The sequence below is a fragment of the Procambarus clarkii genome, chromosome 76 (assembly GCF_040958095.1).
Source record: "Procambarus clarkii isolate CNS0578487 chromosome 76, FALCON_Pclarkii_2.0, whole genome shotgun sequence".
NCBI lineage: Eukaryota > Metazoa > Arthropoda > Malacostraca > Decapoda > Cambaridae > Procambarus > Procambarus clarkii.
Genome location: NC_091225.1, coordinates 27,695,413 through 27,721,369, shown reverse-complemented (window position 1 = coordinate 27,721,369; position 25,957 = coordinate 27,695,413). Strand labels below are relative to the sequence as shown.

General features: G+C 43.6%; 1 protein-coding gene across 2 annotated transcripts in view; it reads right to left on the bottom strand.

Moving 5' to 3' along the window:
• Positions 1–21,639, bottom strand: part of LOC123753455 (zinc finger protein 271-like) — a 351,329-nt gene extending 329,690 nt beyond the window's left edge. The window contains exons 1-3 of one of the 2 annotated variants that reach the window (XM_069313765.1): positions 21,113–21,639; positions 19,845–19,954; positions 19,302–19,379 (exon numbers count right to left, since the gene is read on the bottom strand). In XM_069313765.1, the coding sequence (XP_069169866.1) occupies positions 19,302–19,379; positions 19,845–19,874 (108 nt within the window). In that variant the 5' untranslated portion in view covers positions 19,875–19,954; positions 21,113–21,639. The remainder of the gene's footprint in view (positions 1–19,301; positions 19,380–19,844; positions 19,955–21,112) is intronic. The other variant, XM_069313762.1, reaches the window with a different exon arrangement.
• Positions 21,640–25,957: the final 4,318 nt, after the last annotated feature.

Sequence of the window (25,957 nt, the reverse complement as noted above, 5' to 3'; positions counted from 1 at the left end):
CCAAGGCACTGAACCCCGAAAAACCCGAAGAGGAAGCCGGTGACGCAGCAACCGACGCAAGTCCCCCGGGGGTCGAACTCTGTGATCGCGAGAGAGGCGGAAGGGGGAACCCCGAAGGAACCAGAACAGCCGTCGAAGCCAAACCCGACCCGGCGGGTAGACCACCATCGCGAAGTTCAGGCTCCCGCACAGCCCCTCGAGCAACCGCCGGGTGACCCGAGGGCCCTCCAGAAACAGACGAAGGCGGGACCGCAGCCGCAGGAGAGACTCCGGAGGGAGAGACAAAGAGGCGGTTCGAGAGTCCCACACGAGACCCAGCCAAGTCCGAACCTGAGAGGGAACCAGATGGGACTTCCTCCAGTTCACCAAGAACCCGAACCCGGCGAGCTGGGAAAGAACCAAATCCCTGGCTAGCAAGCAAGCTGACTGGCTGGGAGCCCAAACCAGCCAGTTGTCGAGGTAGGCCAACACCCGAACACCTAGGAGACGCAAACGAGCCACCACAACCCGTGTAAGGCGTACACGTGTGAACACGCGAGGTGCCAGGTTCAACCCGAACGGGAGACAACGAAAGCGGTAACTCAGACGCCCCACTACAAAACCGAGCCAGTCCCTGAACCGCGGATGAATCGGGACATGCCAATAAGCGTCCCGGAGGTCCAGGGACACCATCCAAGCTCCCGGCTCCAAGAGGAGCCGAACCTGAGACAGCGTAGTCATCCGAAAGGAGGGGCAATGAACCCAGGGGTTCAGACGGGACAAGTCCAGAATGAACCGCAGGTCCGCGCAGTCCCGTTTCGGAACCGGAAACAGACGGGAAACCCATCTGAGGGACGACGTCGTTTCGACGACGCCCAAGCGTACCCACTCCAAGACGACTCGACAGAGCGCAGGGGAAGAAGCCTGCCCTGCCAGCCCCGACCCCCCAAAGGGGGGAGGGGCCACCCAACGCCACCGCAGGCCGCGAGACACGACCCGAAAGGCCCACGAATCGTGGGACCAGGCGCGGGCGAACAGCGCAAGCCGCCCCCCCATCGCCCCGTCAAGGGGGCAAACCGCGAAAGGGCCGGCGACCCTTACGAGACCCAGAACCCCGCACAGCTCGAACACCGCGCCGACCAGACGAGGGAGGGTCCGCAGGAGGAGCCAACCCCAAACCTGACACCAGAGGCCTACCACGACGAGAGGAACCCCAAGCCCTGGCACGACCTTTCCGGGAAGACCCACCCCGGGCCCCCCGGAAAACTAACAAGTCCGACATCGCACGACAAGCCGCCGACGCAGCCTGAATAAACTGCGCCACGGCCGACTCCCCAAACAGGAGAGGACAAAAAGGTGAAGAACGCCTAAGAGCCAGAGCCCAAGCAGATTCCACGGAGGAACCCAGCACCGCCTGCCGACACGCGAGACGGAAGCATAGAACAGGGAAACCGCATCCCGCAAAATCGGCGTGAACAGCTTCAACAAGGCAGCCGACGAACGCGCAGCCGAGGACAAGGTGCCGGACCCCGGGACGGACCCAAGCGTCCCCACATCCTCCACGAGCCAATCCGAAGACAGCTCCAGGAGGGAAAAGAACCGCAAGGCGAACACAAAAGGCCCCGGGCGCGCAAGTCCTCCGCCACGAGTGCCGCCGAAAGGGAGGGAACCTGCACATGGAGCTGAATAACGCCCACATCGCGGGGAAGGGCAGGGGCAAACAAGCACTCATTCAGGTACTCACGTTCACCCCCCAGGAAAACCTGAAGCACCGTGGAAACTTCCCGCCACTCCAGCGCGCGGGAACGACAGAAGGAATGCCGGGAATCCAGACCAAACAAGGGGCAGTCTGCTAGCCAGGACGACTCCGGAACCTCGTAACGGAGCCAGAAAGGGAACGAAGTCCCAAACCTGAATGTGGACGGATCCATTTCCGAGGCATAATCCGGGTCACGCAGGAGGTAAGCTGCAAAGGCCGCTCGCACCACACCAGGTTGGATGCGATAAGCCGAAAACCTCCGGAAGGACGGAACCGACGTACCCGGGGGAACACGGAACCGAACCCGGGGAGGGGCCGACACCAAATCCAACTCGTACGCAGAGGGGGGAAAAGAAAATCCCACTCCTTGTAACAATAACGCTCAGTGGGAAGAAAAACCCCGGCGGGGTCCAGCGGGGCCCAAGGCCCCCAAGTCAGCCCCTCCCGAGCCTCGAGGTCCGTCACCACAGGACCCGAGGCCGAGTCCTCTCCCCAAGCCCCGACCCCACAAGACAAGGACGGAGCAGCCGGAAAAGCTGGAGGAAGGGGGGCCCACTGGTCAGACCCTGAAGCTTCGGCCGGGAGACAAGACTCGAATGCCTCTGCCGCCCCCCCGGAAGGGGCAACCCCCGAAGCTGCCCGAGTCTCGAGATCAAGTAACCCCTGCTCCGACCCCGAAACCCTCAGACGCTTCGGGGCCGGAAGCAGGGGCGGGGGACCAGAACGAACAGAAGGGGAAGGATGAGGAGGTGCGGACTGAACCAGGATCGAAGCGACCCCCACCCCCAAGTCCGGGTCTCGAAAAGCAAAGCGGGGCAGCCCCGGGGCATCCGGGGAAGCAACCAACCGAGCGCGTTGCAACAGACGAAACCTAGACTGCAACGCACGTGCCGCCCGTACCCGAATAGAATCATCAGAGGATTGGGTAAATTGAGATACAAGCAAGCAGCAACACTCACAGGACTCAGGGTCGAAAGTATCACAGACCCAACAGGCAGCGTGGCAGAGGCAAAAACAATGAGGGTCACCCTGAGACAAGGGGACCGAGCAACCCTCAAACTCGCACACAGCGAGTGGGGACTCCGGGGTCACATCCATCGGACCCACGCGCCCCCTAGGGGATTCCCAGGGTCCTGAGCATTTACTTTAAGAGGACTCGCGCTCAGGTAGTCCCAGGCAGGGTGCTGCAAACCGGCGCCCAAAACTACCAAGCAAACTTCTAAAGCTGAACCCCAGGGACGTGTACACTCACGGGGACCTAGCAAGGGGCGCCACCGAGGAGAACAGTGGAAGGGCAAAAACAAACTGAATAAAATGACAGAACCCCCCACCAGGCAAAAACAAAAAGAAAAACAAAACCCCGCAAGAGGACAGCGAACCCCAAGGAACAGAGCCGGCCGCGATGTCGGGAAATACAAGCTGAGCAGCACCCTGCGCCCCTACCAGTGCAAACTGCCTCTTACCTGCCGGTAACAAGGGAGAACAGAACACCCAAGAGCCCAACAGGCGGCCGAAAAACCGAAAGGTAAAACGGACCAGCAGAGGCAGACCCCGAGGAGCCTGTGGAAGGTGGCCCCAAGCCCCAAGGGCAGTACTTACAGGGCACCTAGGGAAAGCAGCCCTAGGCGCATGCAGCCCGAGTACTGAAGATAACTCCTGGCTCTCGCACCCACAAAACTAACACCACACGCAAAGCACAGTGCAGTAGCGACACCGGAGCCAGAGCACACGACCATCGCCTATAGCATCAGCCTCAAGAACTGAGGTGTGGGTAGCCGGCGCGGGGGGTCTGGGGCTCCCCCTTCCCCCTCCCGGGGAGGGGGGAGCTGCGCAGACAGCGGCGCGGCAGTGTGTGACGTCACACTAGTTTGCTTGTTTTCGGTTGGGGAGTTCTATCCACTAGTTCGGTTTTAGGTAGCAATTTTAACCAGAATAGGGGTTTGTTTTGGGGCGCTTACCTTTCTGGGTGCCTGTTCCGGTCGATGGCAGACATAGAATGCTTCCAACTACACGGGGGCTTCTATAGGCCATTGCTCCCCTTGCCTCTCTGAGGGGGCCCGGTTCTGGCCGTGGTCCCCGGTAGGCCTAAGAACTCCATACACATGACTGATGCCAAAGTCTGACATTAGCATATCAGCCTGGGATAGCTCCAGGGAGCCGACGGGGCTCCCTCCAGAAAACCTTCAGAATTTGAAGAACTATACAATCAAGGAAGCCATCTATAACTGGGCCAAGGTATGGAGTGAAGTAAAGGAATCGACTTTGAAAAATTCCTGGAAAAAACTCCTCACGTCTACGGTCAGAAATGATGAAGAAATGGATTTTGAAGGATTTACAGATGAAATCCATGGAATGTTTAGAAATGCCGGCAAAAACTTAGAAAGACAGGATGTGGTTGATTGGCTTGAACAAGATGCCAATGATCCAGGATATGGTGTGATGAGTGAAGACGAGATTCTACAGTCTGTTACTGGTGAGGTGGACGAAGAGGATGAAGAAGGCAGTGAAGAACCAACACCAATGACCACGAAATACAGTACACTCATGACGTATGTTGACGGATTAATAAATTTTTCATCAAATTGTGCTCATCCACAGGTTGGAAACATGTATCCGTACCTTAGGCGAACAAAAGAGCTGATCATACAACTGGCCAGTGAACACAGAAGGCAAGCAACACTTGATTCATATATGGTACGAAAATCAAACCAAGCACCTTCAACAAGTGAGGCGGCACGCGCAACCCAAGCGCCTTCAACAAGTGAGGCTGCACGCGCAACCCAAGAGCCTTCAACAAGTGAGGCGGCACATGCAACCCAAGTGCCTTCAACCAGTGAGGCATCCTCAGCAGACAGTGAGAACTAACTTTGCCTAATGAACTGTACAGTAATTTTAAGTGTTAATTTTAGTGTTGTGTTACTATAAGTTACGTAAATTGTCAAGAATTTTTAACTTCAAGATGAGTCATCAATCAAGAAGACGAACAACAAAAAGGTAAGTTGAGGTTTCTAGTTGAATATTTAATAATTATATGTTGCATGTCTGGCCACAGGAACCGGATAAAAGCTGGTTTGGCTGGATGAAAATACGGCCATACCGTATTAATCCCGTCTGTGGCTCTAGACGCATGGTGGAGGAGGGGGGTGGGGTGGGTGGGTGGTGTTGGGAGGGTGGGAGGGATGCGTCAGGAGGGACCACCTGGGTACAGGAATTACCATTAATTTTAGAACAATTAATCATAGCCAAAAACAAATGAAATAACTACTAGTAATTATGTAATAACAAATAAATAAGTTTCCTAAAAGCATTGTGCACAGGCTGAAGTTTCCTTCAAAAATATTGTGAATTTTTTTCCTTCTGGCGGCCTACGTAACGCGCTCTAGCTGCCCCATCCCAAGTGGACCCGTCCAACACGGGTCAACCCATGTGCGTCCGTCCCTCGTGTTATACACAGTGCTGCGCCATTAGTGAAATATTTTTTTAAATAACTTTTTTATTTTCATAGTAACTTTGAACATTTTTGGCCAAGACTATGTCTGGTAGCAGCATCAATCATTCTGGAAGTGTTAAGAGGAAGAAGATTGTCCTAGCAATTAAAGACAAGTTACGTGTTGTTCAAACAGTGAGGCGTCACAGGCAGCCAAGCGCCTTCAACAAGTGAGGCGCCACAGGCAAGCCAAGCCCCTTCAACAAGTGAGGCATTACAGGCAAGCCAAGCGCTTTCAACAAGTGACGCGCCACAGGCAAGCCAAGCGCTTTCAACAAGTGAGGCGCAAGCAAGCGCCTTTAACAAGTGAGGCGTCACAGGCAAGCCAAGCGCCTTCAACAAGTGAGGGCATGCAAGCGCTTCAACAAGTGAGGTGCAAGCAAGCGCTTTCAACAAGTGAGGCCTCACAGGCAACCCAAATGCCCTCAACCAGTGAGGCTTCAGCAGCTGGCAGTCAAAACTAACTTAGCTTAATGAACTGTACAGTAATTTTAAGTGTTAATTTTAGTGTTGTGTTAGTATAGGTTACGTAAATTGTTAAGAATTTTTAACTTCAAGATGTGTGGCATCGATCAAGAAGACGAACACCAACAAGGTAAGTTGAGGTTTCTAGTTGAATATTTAATAATTGTATGTGGCAAGGCAATTCAAATTATGTTGTTTGTAGTATAAAAATAGTTGGAAATGGTCACTTTTGGACTCGTAGGTGAAAAAGTACCATTATCCGAAAAATGTGATAATCCGGCTGGGGGTCCTTCCCATATAGTCCGGATGATCGAGTGGAGACAGTATGTACAATTTCACCCCCTATTTACACAATAACACACTGTATTACACACTCAGTACTTCGGAATGAGTAATAATCAACGAAGTAGTCCATGGTACACAGCACGACTTCGCTCTTGTTGCACCAAGTATAGATAGATTTTCACTTACCGTTTCTTCGTTCTGTGTGCTTGCAAATAATGCATTCACGTACACCCTTGGCTTTTGTACTTGTCGGCAATATGTAGCCAAGCTTGTAAAGCATAAGGTAATTTGAAAAGATTACAGGAAAAGATCAATTTGTAAGGTAGTCTTGAAAAGATCGCTTTGTAAGGCCCCACACAGGAAGAGATTCAGCAACCCTCGAAGAGTGTCAGTCAATCTGGAAGAGATTCAGCTACTGTATTCATGAAAATATCTATGGAAAACACTACCATGGAAGCTGCTAACACTGCTCATCTATGCTACCTGTATCAGATGCATCATCACTGAATGCAGAAAATGATTCGTTTATGTATCATCTATATAAATTGGAGATGACATAGGTGGGCAAGGGTGGAGCTCAGAGCTACAACTGGATACGCTCGCTGTATCGTCCTCATGGATGCTGTATCACTTGCATCCGACCTTTGTGTGAGGTCCTTTTTGCACCTAGCTTCACCAATATCATGACCCTTATATTCTTCAAACAATAATGTTTGAATTTCACCAACAGAGCGTGATCTTTCAACACCATGTCAGGCAGGTGTTTGGGAGCCAGAGGCACGTGCGCCACAAATTGGTTGCTCACTCAGTACTAACTCAACCAGCAGCCCTAGGGCATTCTGGGATTTTTTTCCAAGATGGCTGCCTCTCACTGGAGAGCTTAAGAGCCCATTTTGTACACAGTCAACCACGCACACATTTTGAATGGGTATGAAAAAATCAAAGAGAGTTTTCTCGGGTTGGCACAGTTTCCCTCCGAACGAGTTTTCTCGAGTGGCGCAGTCCAGTGGTTAACCCTTTAAGTGCGCTACACATCATATGATGGGTTGACTGACTTGCAGTAACTAGCACTTCCCATCATATGATGTATTGGAGTACCGTACAAGATTTGAAAGGCCCACGGGATAGAGGGGGCCCCCATACGCTGCCCAGGGGCTATAGTAAACAGCCACCATTTTGTAAAAAAATCCAGCTCGCGCTACCATCGCGTGAGCTGGTAGCGTGGGAGGCCTCAGTTACCCAGCAGCTACCATGTCGAGCACACGGCCGAACGCTTCCCGGGCGCGCACCATGCAATCACTCATCCAAGAGCAAAGAACTAGTGAATTATTTTCTGATGGCGGGGAAAGTGATTTTGATGACTCTGACATTGATAAAGACTACACACAACTGACCGATGATAGTAACATGGACAGCTGAGGATATTTTTGGTGATGAGTCAGAGGAAAGTGACTCTTTTTCTGGTTTTAGTAAAGTGGAATCCAAACATAGTGTTACCGAGATTGGTGCCAGTACCAGTGGTGTTACTGGGCGAGATTTTGTCGCGTCAGCAGCGTCTCGCCCACCCAAGCGCCACCGCATGGAAAAACATGAGGCACCAAGTCTCTCATGTTCATGTGCTTCCACCTCACGTGCACGTAGCGGTCGTACTGTGCGTAGACGGGCTTCAGCTCCTGGTCCATGGTGTGCATCGCTTCCTTGCCGTCGTGCCCCTGTTGCGTCTCGCAGGACACCAGGTGTACTAGTATGGAGTGATGGTGCTGGTTTTATTCCTCGAATTCCTGCCTTTGATAATAAAGATGTGGGGATTACAGAGCTTTTCCCTTATAATGGAGAGGATGTGTGTGAATTGGATTATTTTACAGCATTCTATGATGAGCCGCTCATGGAATATATTGTACACCAAACGAACCTTCATGCGGTTCATCTCATTCGAAAAGAGATACAGTAACAATTTTCACGATTGCAACATTGGAAAACCACCACTGTAGGTGAAATGTATGTGTTTTTAGCAATATATATGTTGATGAACCACTGTGTCAAACACACTATCACAGATTATTGGAGCAAAGATCTGACTATTCCAACACCGTTCTTCGGGAAATATATGTCCCGAGACAGGTTTCAGATACTCCTCATGTGTCTGCATTTTGCAAGTAATGAGGACCGGACAAAGGATGATAGACACACAGAAATCACAATAACGTGATGCATCAAATGAACAAATCCACAAGGGCCGTGATGAGGATTCGAACCTGCTTCTGGGAGTATCCCAGACGCTGCCTTAATCGACTGAGCTACAACGTGGTTAAAAAGAGTTGAAACCGAAGTTCTACTGAACTTACTGGATCCCACAGCCTCTCCAAGACAGAAACCATGGTTTTACACAACTCCCCCATGCACTCGAGCTATGTCAATAGGCCGTTCTCCCTCTTCGCTCTTACATCATTACACACAGAAATCACAATAACATGATGCATCAAATGAACAAATCCACAAGGGCCATAACGAGGATTCGAACCTGTGTCTGGGAGCATCCCAGACGCTGCCTTAATTGACTGAGCTACGAACTTAAATTAAGTAGCACTTCGATTTCAACTCTTTTAACCATGTCGTAGCTCAGTTGATTAAGGCAGCGTCCGGGATGCTCCCGGACGCAGGTTCGAATCCTCGTCACGGCCCACGTGGATTTGTTCAGAGGATGATAAGACTTTGGCGAGTGAGGCACTATATGAATGAAGTGATTGGAAAGTCCAGAGATTTTTACGTACCAGCAAAGAAGCTGGTGACTGACGAATCCCTGGCGCTTTTCAAAGAACGTGTTTCATTCAAGCAGTACTGTAACCCCGCGATTATCCGGGATTCGAACATCCGAAAAACGCCCTTATACGGCCAAAATCGTGAACGGATAAAGTTATCACAATATCCGGCCAAAATAGCCACAGGGACCGGATTAAAGCAGGTTTTCTGCAGAAATTACACTATCCGGTCAGTCCCCCGGATAATCGTGCCTTTGTCCGTATATGAAAACATGAGGCGGGCCATACGGTATTAATCCCGTCTGCCCGAGACTCGAGGCGCATGGTGTAGGTGGGGGTGGGGTGGGTGGGTGGTGTTGGGAGGGTGGGAGGGGTGCGTCAGGAGGGACTACCTGGGTACAGGAATTACCATTAATTTTAGAACAATTAATCATAGCCAAAAACAAATAAAAAAACTACTAGTAATTATGTAATAACAAATAAATAAGTTTCCTAAAAGCATTGTGCACAGGCTGAAGTTTCCTTCAAAAATATTGTGAATTTTTTTCCTCCTGGCAGCCTACGTAACGCTATGGCTGCCCCAAGTGGACCTGTCCAACACTGGTCAACCCATGTGCGTCCGTCCCTCGTGTTATACACAGTGCTGCGCCATTAGTGAAATATTTTTTTAAATAACTTTTTTATTTTCATAGTAACTTTGAACATTTTTGGCCAAGACTATGTCTGGTAGCAGCATCAATCGTTCTGGAGGTGTTAAGAGGGAGAAAGTTGTCCTAACAATAAAAGACAAGTCACAGTTATACACCTCAACCAGTGCGGCCTCACAGTGTTGCGCCATTAGTGAAATATTTTTTTAAATAACTTTCTTAATTTTCATAGTAATTTTGAACATTTTTGGCCAAGAATATGTCTGGTAGCAGCATCAATCGTTCTGGAAGTATTAAGAGGAAGAAGATTGTCCTAGCAATTAAAGACAAGTTACGTGTTGTTCAAACAGTGAGGCGTCACAGGCAGCCAAGCGCCCTCAACAAGTGAGGCGCCACAGGCAAGCCAAGCTCCTTCAACAAGTGAGGCATTATAGGCAAACCAAGCGCTTTCAACAAGTGACGCGCCACAGGCAAGCCAAGCGCTTTCAACAAGTGAGGCGCAAGCAAGCGCCTTTAACAAGTGAGGCGTCACAGGCAAGCCAAGCGCCTTCAACAAGTGAGGGCATGCAAGCGCTTCAACAAGTGAGGTGCAAGCAAGCACCTTCAACAAGTGAGGCCTCACAGGCAACCCAAATGCCCTCAACCAGTGAGGCTTCAGCAGCTGGCAGTCAAAACTAACTTAGCTTAATGAACTGTACAGTAATTTTAAGTGTTAATTTTAGTGTTGTGTTAGTATAGGTTACGTAAATTGTTAAGAATTTTTAACTTCAAGATGTGTGGCATCAATCAAGAAGACGAACACCAACAAGGTAAGTTGAGGTTTCTAGTTGAATATTTAATAATTGTATATGGCAAGGCAATTCAAATTATGTTGTTTGTAGTATAAAAATAGTTGGAAATGGTCACTTTTGGACTCGTAGGTGAAAAAGTACCATTATGCGAAAAATGTGATAATCCGGCTGGGGGTCCTTCCCATATAGTCCGGATGATCGAGTGGAGACAGTATATTCCCTCCAAAAGAAACAGATTTGGATTGAAATTCTTTGTACTGTGTGACTGTGAAACAGGATACGTGTTACACATGATTCTGTATTCAGCTAGTGATGTAGACATTCCCAGTAACGACGAACATGGTTTCTCGGGTAGTGTGGTGAAGTCACTGATGGCACCATGAATGAACTAGGGCCACATCTTATACACAGATAACTACTATACAAGTCCATTGCTAGCTGGGTTCTTGATTGAAAATAGAACCGGATTGGTTGGCACAGTAAAGACACGAAGAAGGGAAATGCCAGTGTTTGACGGTGACCTGCAGTTGGTGAGTGCCAGCTACGGAAATGTAATCAAATACCCTCGGTTCGGTGGAAAGACGAGAGAAGTGAACCTGCTGACAACCGTTCATGATGGTACAATGGTGAACAGTGGCAAAGTGAACCGTGTAACGAAACAAACATTATTGTTTTTTTGACTACTGTATGACCCCTGACTGATAAAAATGACCAGCATTGTTGTGATAATTAGCGCTATGGGAGGAGTGATGCTGAGGGATGGAGGGAGATAGCATCGTTTACTGACTGTGTGGCCACCTGTTATTGTCTGCATTCACCATACCAGCTCAGTGGTTTTCTATGGTGAACAAAAATGTAGATACTTATATATAATGTGTGTATTAGTGTAATAACAGCAAAAGGATTATGTTGGGAGGAGCCATTTGGGTGACGGAGGTGATGTCGTCTGCATGATTTGTCTGGCTGTGTAGAGGGTGGCCACTGTGCTCTTTGGGCACCCTACAAATTTAGGTGTACAGTTACGGTGCATACAACATGTAGATACTTATATATAATGTGTATATATAGTGTAATAACACTGCAAACAGTATTGTCGGGGGACAAATTTAGTACGTGTGACCTTGAATGAGTGTGGGAGGCAGCCGCCAGCTGACTGTGTAGCGACGTCTCTTAGTGCCTGAACTAACTATATCAGCTTAGTTGTACAGTTGTGGTGAGCAAAACATATACATTCTTATATATATAACATCTGTATGTAGATGTATATAACATCTGTATGTATAACACCACAAACCGTATTGTTGGGGGAGAAAGTTTAGTGCGTGTGACCATGAATGAGTGAGGGAGCCACCAGCTGACTGTGTGTAGCGACGACTCCTAGTGCCTGAACTAACTATATCAGCTTAGTTGTACAGTTGTGGTGAACAAAACATGTAGATACTTATATATAACGTCTGTATATTGTGAATAAAATATATAACAGGATGGTGGGAGGAGAAAGTGGGCGAGTGAGGCGTTGTTGAGGGAGTGGCAACGAATGGCTGGGTGGTGTGTGACGGTCACTCCTCATTGCTTTTAGACTTACAATACCAACTTAGTGGTTTGTTATGGTGAACAAAACATGCAGATACTTATATATAACCTGTGTAGAGTGTGTAACAACAGCAAAACTATTTGTTTATTGTTTTATGAACATAATAATTGAATCACTAATATGCACACCATACTTTTGAGTATAGCGATGATTCACCCCTTTTATTATATAAATATATCACAATACACACTATTGAATAATATTACTGCAAAATAACCAAGAAAAAATCAATCAGAAACATTGAAATAATTAGGTGATAATATCTTTGTGGCAACTCCCACCTGTTAGCTCAGGTGATGCTGACTGACTCTGAAGACCACTCTGTGAACGCCCACTTTTTGCCAGACTTCCTCAGTCTATTACGCCCAAAATATGTCTCCTACGATTTTTTTTCCCCGTGCTCAGGGAACACTAACATTTTTATAAGACGAAAAAAAAATTGAATTTTTTTTTCTTGCGCACAGGGGTGTAAATCTCCTCAGGACCCCTTAGCAGCTTTAGGGTTAATGATTAATTGAGCCTTGACAAAAAGATACTGTACTGCACAGTATAATGTACACTGTGTAAATATAGAAATGATTTTCAATTGTACAAGTGCATTACAGCTCAGTCAACTTTTTTTTTTTAAAGTGTAGTGTGTTATTCTCATGTGAATTAGTAGTAAGCCTAGCTGTTGTGTGAAGTGAATGCCTGAAAAGTATCCACTCGATTTAACGGCCTATATGGGGCTGTACCCTCGTCGTTATTTCCGGGGCTCCGGTATTTCCGAAGTTAAGTCTGGTTGGGTAATTTTTCAAGTAACATTCAGGTAGGATATATTTTATATTGTATAACTAAAATTAAATAAAGTTTATTGTGTAATTGTGTTACAATTTTGTGCCACGCCGACGATTAAGCCAGCTGTTGGCTGCTGCATGGATGATGTGTGAACCACTCTGATCAAGTAGTGGGAAAAAAATTGGTTCATTTCTTTACATTGCAAAATATTTCATGTATCAATCAGTGATTGTTAATATTTTCTCAATAAAATTTTAGAGATGTGTTTTGTTTTACCCTGTACAGTGCAGGTAATGTATTTTTAATGTTACGACACAGGCTGTGGCAGCCTGGCCACACAATGGCGTTCGAGCCTTGTCATTAACTGAGAGCTAGCCAAGACGAAATCTTTTGAGCTCACCTTTTCTCTGCTAATGATAAAATATACATTTGCAGAGACTAATATGTAGCTTTTGTTGAAAAAAAAAAAATGTTGTAATACTATAATAAAATTGGTAAATTGACTTGCAGTACTTTTAACCACTTAACTGCGCCAAACGAGTATTCTCGGTCGGTGGGAACTGCGCCAACCAAGAAAACTCTGATTTTTTCGTACCCATTCTGAATGTGTGCAAGGTTGGTTGTGTACAAAATGAACTCTTAGGACCTTCAGTAAGAGGCAGCCATCTTGGAAAAAAATTCCCAGAATGCCCTAGGACTGCTGTCTGGGTTAGTACTGAATGAGCAACCATGGGTGGCGCACATGCCTCTGACTCTCAAACAGCTGTCCGACGCGGTGTTGAAAGATTGCACTCTGTCGGTGAAATTCAAACATTATTGTTTGAAGAACATAAGGATCATAATATTGGTGAAGCTAGGTGCAATAAGGACCTAACACAAAGATCGGATGCAAGTTATACAGCACTTATGATGAAGATACAGCGAGAGTATCCAATTGTAGCTCTGAGCGCCACCCTGGCCCACCTATGATATCTCCAATTTATTTAGATGATACATAGATGAAATGTTTTCTGCGTTCAGTGATGATGCATCTGATTCAAGTAGCATAGATGAACAGTGTTAGCGGCTTCCATGGTGGTGTTTTCCATAGATAATTCGAAGAATAGCTAAATCTCTTCTTGACTGATGGACACTCTTTGAGGCTGGCTGAATCTTTTCCCTGTGTGGGGTCCATACAAAGTGATCTTTTCACAACTACCATACAAATTGATCTTTTCCTGTAATCTTTTCAAGACTGCCGGTCGGCCGAGCGGACAGCACGCTGGACTTGTGATCCTGTGGTCCTAGGTTCGATCCCTGGCGCCGGCAATAAACAATGGGCAGAGTTTCTTTCACCCTATGCCCCTGTTACCTAGCAGTAAAATAGGTACCTGGGTGTTAGTCAGCTGTCACGGGCTGCTTCCTGGGGGTGGAGGCCTGGTCGAGGACCGGGCCGCGGGGACACTAAAAAAGCCCCGAAATCATCTCAAGATAACCTGAAGATAACCTGCCTTACATTTTACAAGCTTGGCTACATACCACCTACAGGTACTAATGCCAAGGGTGTACGTGAGTGCGTTATTTGCAAGCACACAGAACGAAGAAACAGGAAGCAAAATCTATCTGTACTTTGTGCAATGAAAGCGAAGTCGCGCTGTGTACTATGGACTACTTCGTTGATTATTACTCACTTCCGAAGTACTGTGTAATACAGTGTGTTACTGTGTAAATAATGTGTGAAACTGTACATATTGTAATTTTAGTGAATATTTAACAAGTAATATTGCGACAATAAACATTTATTGTGGACACATTACTGACACATGTATCACAGTTCTATGGAACATTATGAACATTCTACTGTATACATATTGTAAAGGACACAAATATGCATCATATACGATAAAAAAACAAATAAAACTGCATTGGAAATACATAGAACAAATAATTGAAAATATATTTATGGCAACACCCGGTGGTTGAATGGCCCGCGCGACCGTGTCTGGGCGAGTTACGCAAGGGTGACCAGCCCCTGATGATGTCACAGTGCACCTTGTCCACGTCCTCACAGCCAAAGTAAGTGGAATTTGATATTTATTTTTCCATAGACATGTTCATGGAAGAGCATTTATCATTTTACGAAGAAAAAATAATTTTTTGGAACACTTTATTTCATGCACACAGGGAGAATTTCACAATAAACTCCGAGCAGCACGGTGGTTAACGAAGCTGAAGATTACGAAGCTGTGAAGATTACGTCATCCTCTGCAGCGCTTGTTTAACCCTTTAGTTGCGCATCGCATGACATAATGCTTTGACCTACTTGCAGTACATTGCGCATCGCATTATATGATGCTTTGGAGTACCGCGTAAGATTTGAAAGGCCCGCGGGGTATAGGGGATCCCCATACGCTGCCCAGGGGCTATAGTAAACAGCCACCGTTTTGAAAAAAATCCAGCTCACGCTACTATCGAGTGGGAGGACTCAGTTACCCAGCAGCCACCATGTCGAGCGCACGGCCGAACACTTCCCGGGCATGCCCCACGCAATCACTCACCCAAGAGCAAATAACCAGTGAATTATTTTCCGATGGTGAGGAAAGTGACTTTGATGACTCTTGATATTAATAAAGACTACACACAATTGACCGATGATGATAGCACAGACAGTGAAAATGAGATACAGCCGCCTCCCATAGCGAAGCCTATACGCTCACACATGCCACCACGCCCAGTGTCTACTCCAATTCACCCTCGACCACACAGTTCCTGTGCTTATTTAGAGTCTGAGGATATTTTCGGTGACGAGTCAGAGGAAGGTGACTCTTTTTCTGGTTTTAGTGAAGTGGAATCAGAACATAGTGTTACCGAGCCTGGTGCCAGTACCAGTGGTGTTACTGGGCGAGATTTTGTCGCGTCAGCAGTGTCTCGCCCAGCCAAGCGCCACCGCATGGAACAACATGAGGCACCAAGAGCCTCATGTTCACGTGCTTCCACCTCACGGGCACGTAGCGTCCGTACTGTGCGTAGACGGGCTTCAGCTCCTGGTCCACGGGGTGCATCGCTTCCCCGCCGTAGTGCCCCTGTTGCGCCCCCTGCGTCTCGCAGGACACCAGGTGTACTAGTGTGGAGTGATGGTGCTGGTTTTATTCCCCGAATTCCTGCCTTTGACAATAACGACGTTGGGATTACAGAGCTTTTCCCTAATAATGGAGAGGATATGAGTGAATGTGATTATTTTACCGCATTCTATGATGAGCCGCTCATGGAATATCTTGTACACGAAACAAACCTTCATGCGGCTCATCTCATTAGAAGAGAGAACAGAATTTTCACAATTGCAACGTTGGAAAACCACCAATGTAGGTGAAATGTATGTTTTTCTAGCGATATGTATGTTGATGAAACACTGTATCAAACACGCTGTCACAGATTACTGGAACAAAGATCTGACTATTCTAACACCTTTCTTCGAGAAATATGTCCCGAGACAGATTTCAGATACTCCTCAGGTGTCTGCATTTTGCAAGCAATGAGGACCGGACAGAGGATGATAGTCTTTGGCGAGTGAGGCACTATATGAATAAAGTGATTGGAAAATTCAGAGATTTTTACGTACCAGCACAGAAGCTGGTGATTGACGAATCCCTTGTACTGTATCCCTGGCCAAAATGGTCACAGGAACTGGATGAAAGCTGGTTTGGCCGGATGAAAATTTGGCATACCGTATTAATCCCGTCTGTGGCTCTAGACGCATGGTGGAGGAGGGGGTGGGGTTAGTGGGTGGTGTCAGGAGGGTGGGAGGGGTGCGTCGGGAGGGACCACCTGGGTACAGGAATTGCCATTAATTTTAGAACAATTAATCATAGCCAAAAACAAATGAAATAAGTACTAGTAATTAGGTAATAACAAATAAATAAGTTTCCTAAAAGCAATGTGCACAGGCTAAAGTTTCCTTCAAAAATATTGTGAGTTTTTTCCTCCTGGTGGCCTACGTAATGTGCTATAGCTGCCCTACCCCAAGTGGACCCGTCCAACACTGGTCAACCCATGTGCGTCCGTCCCTCGTGTTATACACAGTGCTGCGCCATTAGTGAAATATTTTATTAAATAACTTTTTTATTTTCATAGTAACTTTAAACATTTTTGGCCAAGACTGTGTCTGGTAGCATCATCAATCGTTCTGGAGGTGTTAAGAGGAAGAAGGTTGTCCTAGCAATTAAAGACAAGTTATGTGTTGTTCAACCAGTGAGGCGTCACAGGCAGCCATATGCCTTCAACAAGTGAGGCGTTATAGGTAAGCCAAACGCCTTCAACAAGTGAGGTGCCACAGGCAAGCCAAGCGCTTTCAACAAGTGAGGCATCACAGGCAAGTCAAGCGCCTTCAACAAGTGAGGTGCCACAGGCAAGCCAAGCACCTTCAGCAAATGAGGCTTCACAGGCAAGCCAAGCGCCTCCAACAAGTGAGGCGCAAGCAAGCGCTTTCAACAAGTGAGGCATCACAGGCAAGTCAAGCACCTTCAACAAGTGAGGGCATGCAAGCGCTTCAACAAGTGAGACACAAACAAGCACCTTGAACAAGTGAGGCCTCACAGGCAACCCAAATGCCTTCAAGCAGTGAGGCTTCAGCAGCTGGAAGTCAAAACTAACTTTGCTTAATGAACTGTACAGTAATTTTAAGTGTTAATTTTAGTGCTGTGTTAGTATAGGTTACGTAAATTGTTAAGAATTCTAAACTTCAAGATGTGTGGCATCAATCAAGAAGACGAACTCCAACAAGGTAAGTTGAGGTTTCTAGTTGAATATTTAATAATTGTATGTGGCATGGCAATTCAAATTATGTTGTGGTATAAAAATAGTTGGTAATGGTCACTTTTGGACTCGTAGGTGAAAAAGTACCATTATCCGAAAAATGTGATAATCCGGCTGGGAGTCCTTCCCATATAGTCCGGATGATCGAGTGGAGACAGTACGTATAATAAATTTTTATATTATAAGTGCCGGACAAACCGAGCTCACAGACCAACCACGCCAACTTAAAATTATCTGTTGATTTGGGAAACGTTCCAGTACAATAAGTCACATGACTGTGCATACGGATGATAAACCTCGTGAATATCCTGAGTGTGGCAAGGGATTCGTCTGCGACTTATAAAAGCTCACAGGATTGTGCATACAGCTGATAAACCTCCCGTGTGTCATGAGTGTGGGAAAGGATTCAGATGATGCATTGCAGATGGTGCATTCAGATGATGAACATTACCTAGTTCCTTCATCTGGGAAGAATGAAGACATATTGGTGCATTCGGATGATAAATAGTACCTAGTTCAATTGATCAGTAGACTGTATATCATACTAACAATAAACATACAACCCCAATGAATTTTCCAGTGAGGTTTGATAGAAATTTACTTCAGGACACATACTAGAAAAAGTTTATAAGTTACAAATAACAATTTTTGTGTGTGTGAATTTTTTGGTGGATAATATACATTTATACACTAAAGGGACCTAGCCATATTTATTCTTAAACGTCTTCAAACTGATATTACTTTGAAATTTAACAATAAAAACATATGCATTTTTACTATTAACACATAAAAACAAAAACTGGTAGAATTTTTCAACTAATATTATTGCAAACCCTTTTAATTGGTTTTGTTATAAAGTTAAAGTTCAATATAGTAGGCTAAGCTAAGCTTTGCTAAGCTAGAACAGAGGATTTTTGGACTTGTAGATTTGTAAACCTCATCCTGTAAACATTCATGTTTCTACATGTTAAACAAGCTACGAGGATGAGGGAAGGGGATGTTCCCTCCATTCTGGATGTTATATTTACAAGAGGAAGAGATATTTATCATTCAGTACCTCTCTCCCTTGGGTAAAAGTGACCATGTCTTTTTGGGAATAAAGTATGCAATGCATTATAATCTGTTAGAAAATAAGCTTGAAGCAGTTGAAAAACCTGATTTGTGGAAAAGTCATTATGGGGAACTCAGATATTTCCTTAAGGAATTTGACAAACACTTGCTGTTAGGACATGAAGTAAATGAGATGTATGTCAAGTTTTGTGAAATATATGATAAAGGCACAACAAAATTTATTCCAAAGGAGAGATGCAGAACTAGGAAAAGGAGATTTGTTTATAGATGTCATCTGGATTTTTCCGAGTTTCGGAGTTTCCGTGATATTTTCTATTTTGATCAAAATATGTATAATGTTAATATTGATAAATGAGCTTTCCTGTCTACTTAGGTAATGATTCCAAAGATCGTCCTTCCTTTCCTCCCGGGAATCTGGATGTAGCAGGTGCTCAATTGTCAAAAGTGAAAAATTTGTTTTGTCATCCGAATGCACCATATCGGTAAATTTTTTAATAATAATTTAAAAATAGTAAATGGCACTATTTTTGCAAAATCATTACAAGATCTATTATTCTAATAGGGGTTTGATAAAATACAGTAGAATGCCTACTGGTTTTACCTGTAATAGGGTTTGATATAGTTGATTATGGATATATTGTAATGAAATGCTCCTATTGTTAAGAAACACTTTTTTAAAAAGAGTCTTTTGTAATGAGCAGCTCTGAAAATCAGTTGATTACAGATAATGCTGCATAATACACTTAATGTGTGTATATGTTACCACAAGTGAGGTACATAAAGGTATTTATGAGTAAGATGTAATTGTGTCTTTGACACTGATAAAATTAAGTACTGTGGTTTTATATACTGAAAATTAGCTAAAAATATATACTGTACAAGTAAATAAATTTTACCTTGCACCGAGATCCACCAAGCCTGTATGGTGTGCGTTTCAGTATTTCGGAAATCTGGAACGATCTGGAATCTCTTATCTGCAATGAAACAATACATATTATTGCACTTACCAAAACATGGATGAATGTAGAAAATAGAGAACTATTAGATGAATATCAAATAAATGGATTTAATCTATTTCACACAGATAGATATATTAGACAAGGAGAGGGAGTAGCCATGTATGTTAGGTAATATTTGAAATGTAGTCTCGAAAAGACTACATTTCAACAGAAACGTGCCACACACCAGTCACAAGACTGAACCTCATCGAGGCCAAACGTCTAAACGAGAGCATGAACGAGTAAGAAATAATACTTTAACACCAGGCATCATACACACAATGAATGCACCTGCAGACACACAACGAGCACTATCAACATAGCAAAGATTACTCCATAAAAAAAAAATCATTAAATATGATTGACAATGAGATGAAATAATGCACAGTATGTCAATTTTGTGAAATTTTTTCATTACTGAACCAGGTTTTCAATGCTTACATTTGTTATTCTTGGCATTCTTTGCTTCATATCTGAAGCTTCGTTTTAAGTTTCCACTTCAGACGTGTCTTCCGCAGCTATGCATCTCCGGTTTGCAGCATCAAAATCATCTGCAATAGCTGAATATAATTAATAATATATCAGTGAGATATATATTTATCATTACCTAGTAGTAGTGAACACTAAGAAATAACATAAATCAGCTTTCTAAAGAGATGTTTAATAATATGACACACATGATTTGGAACTTATAACTGGGTTAAGTACTTTGCACATAAGTCTCAAGGAGCCATTAGGAAACCCTGCTTGTGATTAAAATATTATGCTGTTTTTATATACTGTATGTGCAGCACAGTACCTCGCCTTTCCATACACCAGCACTGGCCCTCACCTCTTAATACACCAGTACTGCCCCTCACCTCTCAATACACCAGTACTGCCCCTCACCTCTCAATACACCAGTACTGTCCCTCACCTCTCAATACACCACCACTGCCCCTCACCTCTCAATACACCAGCACTGCCCCTCACCTCTCAATACACCAGCACTGCCCCTCGCCTCTCAATACACCACCACTGCCCCTCGCCTCTCAATACACCACCACTGCCCCTCACTTCTCAATACACCACCACTGCCCCTCGCCTCTCAATACACCACCACTGCCCCTCGCCTCTCAATACACCACCACTGCCCCTCACCTCTCAATACACCACCACTGCCCCTCACCTCTCAATACACCACCACTGCCCCTCACCTCTCAATACACCACCACTGCCCCTCACCTCTCAATACACCAGCACTGCCCCTCGCCTCAATACACCACCACTGCCCCTCACTTCTCAATACACCAGCACTGCCCCTCACCTCTCAATACACCAGCACTGCCCCTCGTCTCTCAATACACCACCACTGCCCCTCACCTCTCAATACACCACCACTGCCCCTCACCTCTCAATACACCACCACTGCCCCTCACCTCTCAATACACCACCACTGCCCCTCACCTCTCAATACACCACCACTGCCCCTCACTTCTCAATACACCACCACTGCCCCTCACCTCTCAATACACCACCACTGCCCCTCACCTCTCAATACACCAGCACTGCCCCTCACCTCTCAATACACCAGCACTGCCCCTCACCTCTCAATACAGCACTGCCCCTCACCTCTCAATACACCACCACTGCTCCTCACCTCTTAATACACCAGCACTATAGCCAGCACCAGAATCTAATAATATTATAAAATATAAGTGTTTACTTACGATAATATTTGCGTGATTGCATGAAGCGTTTGTCTTCTTGCTGACTGCACGGACCACAAACTGACCGCTTTGTTGACAAGACACTCCGTACATTGACAACATCGCACTCTAATATTTTTACCACTTCGGACACCAGCTTTCGACGTTTCGCATACGTGTACGTGTTCCATATTAAAACGACAATATAATGCTATTAACAATTAAAATCTTCTATTTAACAGGCATATAGTTATTAAATAAAGTTTAGTGATGTAATAGACATAATCCGGAGTTGGTAAGGACGCCGCCCGCCAGCGTAAACACAACACACCCGAATGCCCACAAACACGATACAACGCACAAAACACAACACTTCTGTCAGTTTTTGGATAAACTCCTTTTATATTTATTATGTGAGAGTTATACTTGTATAAAATGATAACTATTATAGGTAAGCGCCTAATATTTAATATTAATCAATAAAAAAAGAAGTCAGAAGCCACACGCCTGTCTGTACATGTCTTTTGTGTAAAAGTATTTTGGGCGCTCATGTACTTGTGCGCTAGCTGGCGTTCACAACTGTTCTCGCCTACAAGCATTAGAATTAAACAAACGAATATATTTTTTCATTTATATACAAGAAGAGAAGGCTGCCCTTGAGTCTGTAATATTCATCTGATCACTGGTCTCCCATTTGTTCCTCATTGATTTATCTTACTATTATTGAATGTCAATAACCGTATTATGAAATTTCAATTTCTTCTATTTCTTTCTTTATTATGCACCCCATACCCATCCCGTGGGCGGTGGTGTAAAGGATTACAGAGGCACATAATCGGTTCAGGAACTGAACCCTCTAGTTCGTTTAGCTAAGCAAACAACAATGTTTGACGCTAATTACAAAATTATTAATGTTGTATACACATGTACACACACTCATACATACATGTACATATATATATATATATATATATATATATATATATATATATATATATATATATATATATATATATATATATATATATATATATATATATATATATATATGTCGTACCTAGTAGCCAGAACTCACTTCTATGCCTACTATGCAAGAACCGATTTGCCTAATAAGCCAAGTTTTCATGAATTAATTGTTTTTCGTCTACCTAACCTACCTAACCTAACCTAACCTAACTTTTTCGGCTACCTAACCTAACCTAACCAATAAAGATAGGTTAGGTTAGGTTAGGTAGGGTTGGTTAGGTTCGGTCATATATCTACGTTAATTTAAACTCCAATAAAAAAAATTGACCTCATTCGTAATGAAATGGGTAGCTTTATCATTTCATAAGAAAAAAATTAGAGAAAATATATTAATTCAGGAAAACTTGGCTTATTAGGCAAATCGGGCCTTGCATAATAGGCTGAGAAGTGCGTTCTGGCTACTAGGTACGACATATATATATATATATATATATATATATATATATATATATATATATATATATATATATATATATATATATATATTAGTATATTTTGGTAGCAGTCTTTCCTGTAGACATATATTATTAAATATGACCGAAAAAGTAAGATTAATAATTCTAACACTAAGGTGGTGAATTATAGAATTCTAACACTATTATATAACACTATTATATGGTGAATTATAGAATTACAATAATTCTAAGATTGAGAAAATTCGTGTTAGAATTATTAATCTTACTTTTTCGGTCATATTTAATAATATATATATATATATATATATATATATATATATATATATATATATATATATATATATATATATATATATATATATATGTCGTACCTAGTAGCCAGAACTCACTTCTCAGCCTACTATTCAAGGCCCGATTTGCCTAATAAGCCAAGTTTTCCTGAATTAATATATTTACTATAATTTTTTTCTTATGAAATGATAAAGGTACCCTTTTCACTATGTATGAGGTCAATTTTTTTTATTGGAGTTAAAATTAACGTAGATATATGACCGAACCTAACCAACCCTACCTAACCTAACCTAACCTATATATATAGGTAAGGTTAGGTTAGGTAGCCAAAAAAACCTAGGTTAGGTTAGGTTAGGTAGGTTAGGTAGACGAAAAAACATTAATTCATGAAAACTTGGCTTATTAGGCAAATCGGGCCTTGAATAGTAGGCAGAGAAGTGCGTTCTGGCTACTAGGTACGACATATATAAATATATATATATATATATATATATATATATATATATATATATATATATATATATATATATATATATATATATATATAACTGAAAACTCACACCCCAGAAGTGACTCGAACCCATACTCCCACAACTGGTATGTACAGGGACGCCTTAATCCGCTTGACAATCACGACCGGACATAAGGAAGTGATAGCCGAGGCTATATGAACCACTTCCCCGCCGGCACTCGGATGGTAATCTTGGGCATAGCATTTTATCAAATCACCTCATTCTTTGGGGCACACGTGAGGAACACAAATGCAAACAAGCCTGAATGGTCCCCAGGACTATATACAACTGAAAACTCACACCCCAGAAGTGACTCGAACCCATACTCCCACAACTGGTATGTACAGGGACGCCTTAATCCGCTTGACAATCCGCTTGTCAAGCGGATTAAGGCGTCCCTGTACATACCAGTTGTGGGAGTATGGGTTCGAGTCACTTCTGGGGTGTGAGTTTTCAGTTGTATATAGTCCTGGGGACCATTCAGGCTTGTTTGCATTTGTGTTCCTCACGTGTGCCCCAAAGAATGAGGTGATTTGATAAAATGCTATGCCCAAGATTACCATCCGAGTGCCGGCGGGGAAGTGGTTCATATAGCCTCGGCTATCACTTCCTTATGTCCGGTCGTGATTGTCAAGCGGATTAAGGCGTCCCTGTACATACCAGTTGTGGGAGTATGGGTTCGAGTCACTTCTGGGGTGTGAGTTTTCAGTTGTATATAGTCCTGGGGACCATTCAGGCTTGTTTGCATATATATATATATATATATATATATATATATATATATATATATATATATATATATATATATATATATATATATATATATATATATATATGTCGTACCTAGTAGCCAGAACGCACTTCTCAGCCTACTATTCAAGGCCCAATTTGCCTAATAAGCCAAGTTTTCATGAATTAGTATATTTTCTCTAATTTTTTTATTATGAAATGATAAAGCTACCCATTTCATTATGTATGAGGTCAATTTTTTTTTATTGGAGTTAAAATTAACGTAGATATATGACCGAACCTAACCAACCCTACCTAACCTAACCTAACCTATCTTTATAGGTTAGGTTAGGTTAGGTAGCCGAAAAAGTTAGGTTAGGTTAGGTTAGGTAGGTTAGGTAGTCGAAAAACAATTATTTCAAGAAAACTTGGCTTATTAGGCAAATCGGGCCTTGCATAGTAGGCTGAGAAGTGCGTTCTGGCTACTAGGTACGACATATATATATATATATATATATATATATATATATATATATATATATATATATATATATATATATATATATATATATATATATATATATATATATATATATATATATATATATAGGCATCCTTGGCTTACAAAGGGAATACTGAAATCCATTAACAAAAAACACGACCTTGAGAAGAAGTATAGGTTAGGAATTGTCTCCAAAGAATTCTCAAAGAATTACTCATTATTGCTATCTAAGATAATTAGACGAGCCAAAACTAAATACTACGAAGATAAATTTACTCAAATAAAGAGCAACATTAAACAAACTTGGAGCACAATTTCACAAATATTGGGATCAAAGAAATCTTTAAATAACAAACCGACTCTCCTGTCTAATAACAATGGTCAGCTTTCAGCCTCTGATTCTGCTATTGAGTTCAATAGGTTCTTCTCTTCCATTGGTTCATCCCTTGCAAATGATATTCCATCTTCCAGTACTGACATTAAGGACTATCTTACAGGTAACTATCCACAGTCTCTGTACCTAAAGCCTATTAACTCCACTGACGTCAATGAGATAATCCTTTCCCTTACAACCAAGTCTGGTGCCCTTGAGGAGATACCAACTTTAATTTACAAAAAAGCCTCCAGATCTTTAGCCCCTGCTATTGCTTTGCTCTTCAACAAGTCACTTGAACTCCAAACCTTTCCAGATATTCTAAAAAAAGCGAGAGTAACGCCTGTCCACAAATGTGGTGACCCCACAGATGTTAACAACTACAGACCTATATCAATCCTGCCAAACTTGTCAAAAATTTTTGAAAAACTTATATATAAGCAGCTTTACTCATATCTAGCCAAACTCAATATACTTAGCCCTTGCCAATATGGCTTCAGACCCAAAAAAAGCACTAACGATGCACTTATTAGTATGCTTAACTCGATTCATACAGCTCTTGATAAAAAGGAGTTCCCTGTTGGGTTATTTGTGGACCTGCGTAAAGCTTTTGATACTGTCAACCACCATAACCTTCTTCTTAAATTACATCATTATGGAGTCAGAGGACACTCCCTACAATACCTCGAGTCCTACCTTACTGACAGGCTCCAATATGTTTCTGTGAATAATACAATTTCTCCCACCCTACCCATCAACATTGGTGTTCCTCAGGGCAGCATACTTGGCCCTCTCCTCTTTCTCATCTACATTAATGACCTTCCAAATGCCTCCCAACACCTCAAACCAATTCTATTTGCTGACGACACAACCTTCATTTACTCCAGTCCTGACCCTCTTGCTCTAAATGCCACAGTAAATACTGAGCTAAATAAAGTCCATCTTTGGCTAACTGCCAACAAACTCACCCTTAACATTGACAAAACTTTCTATATTCTGTTTGGCAATAAATCCTCT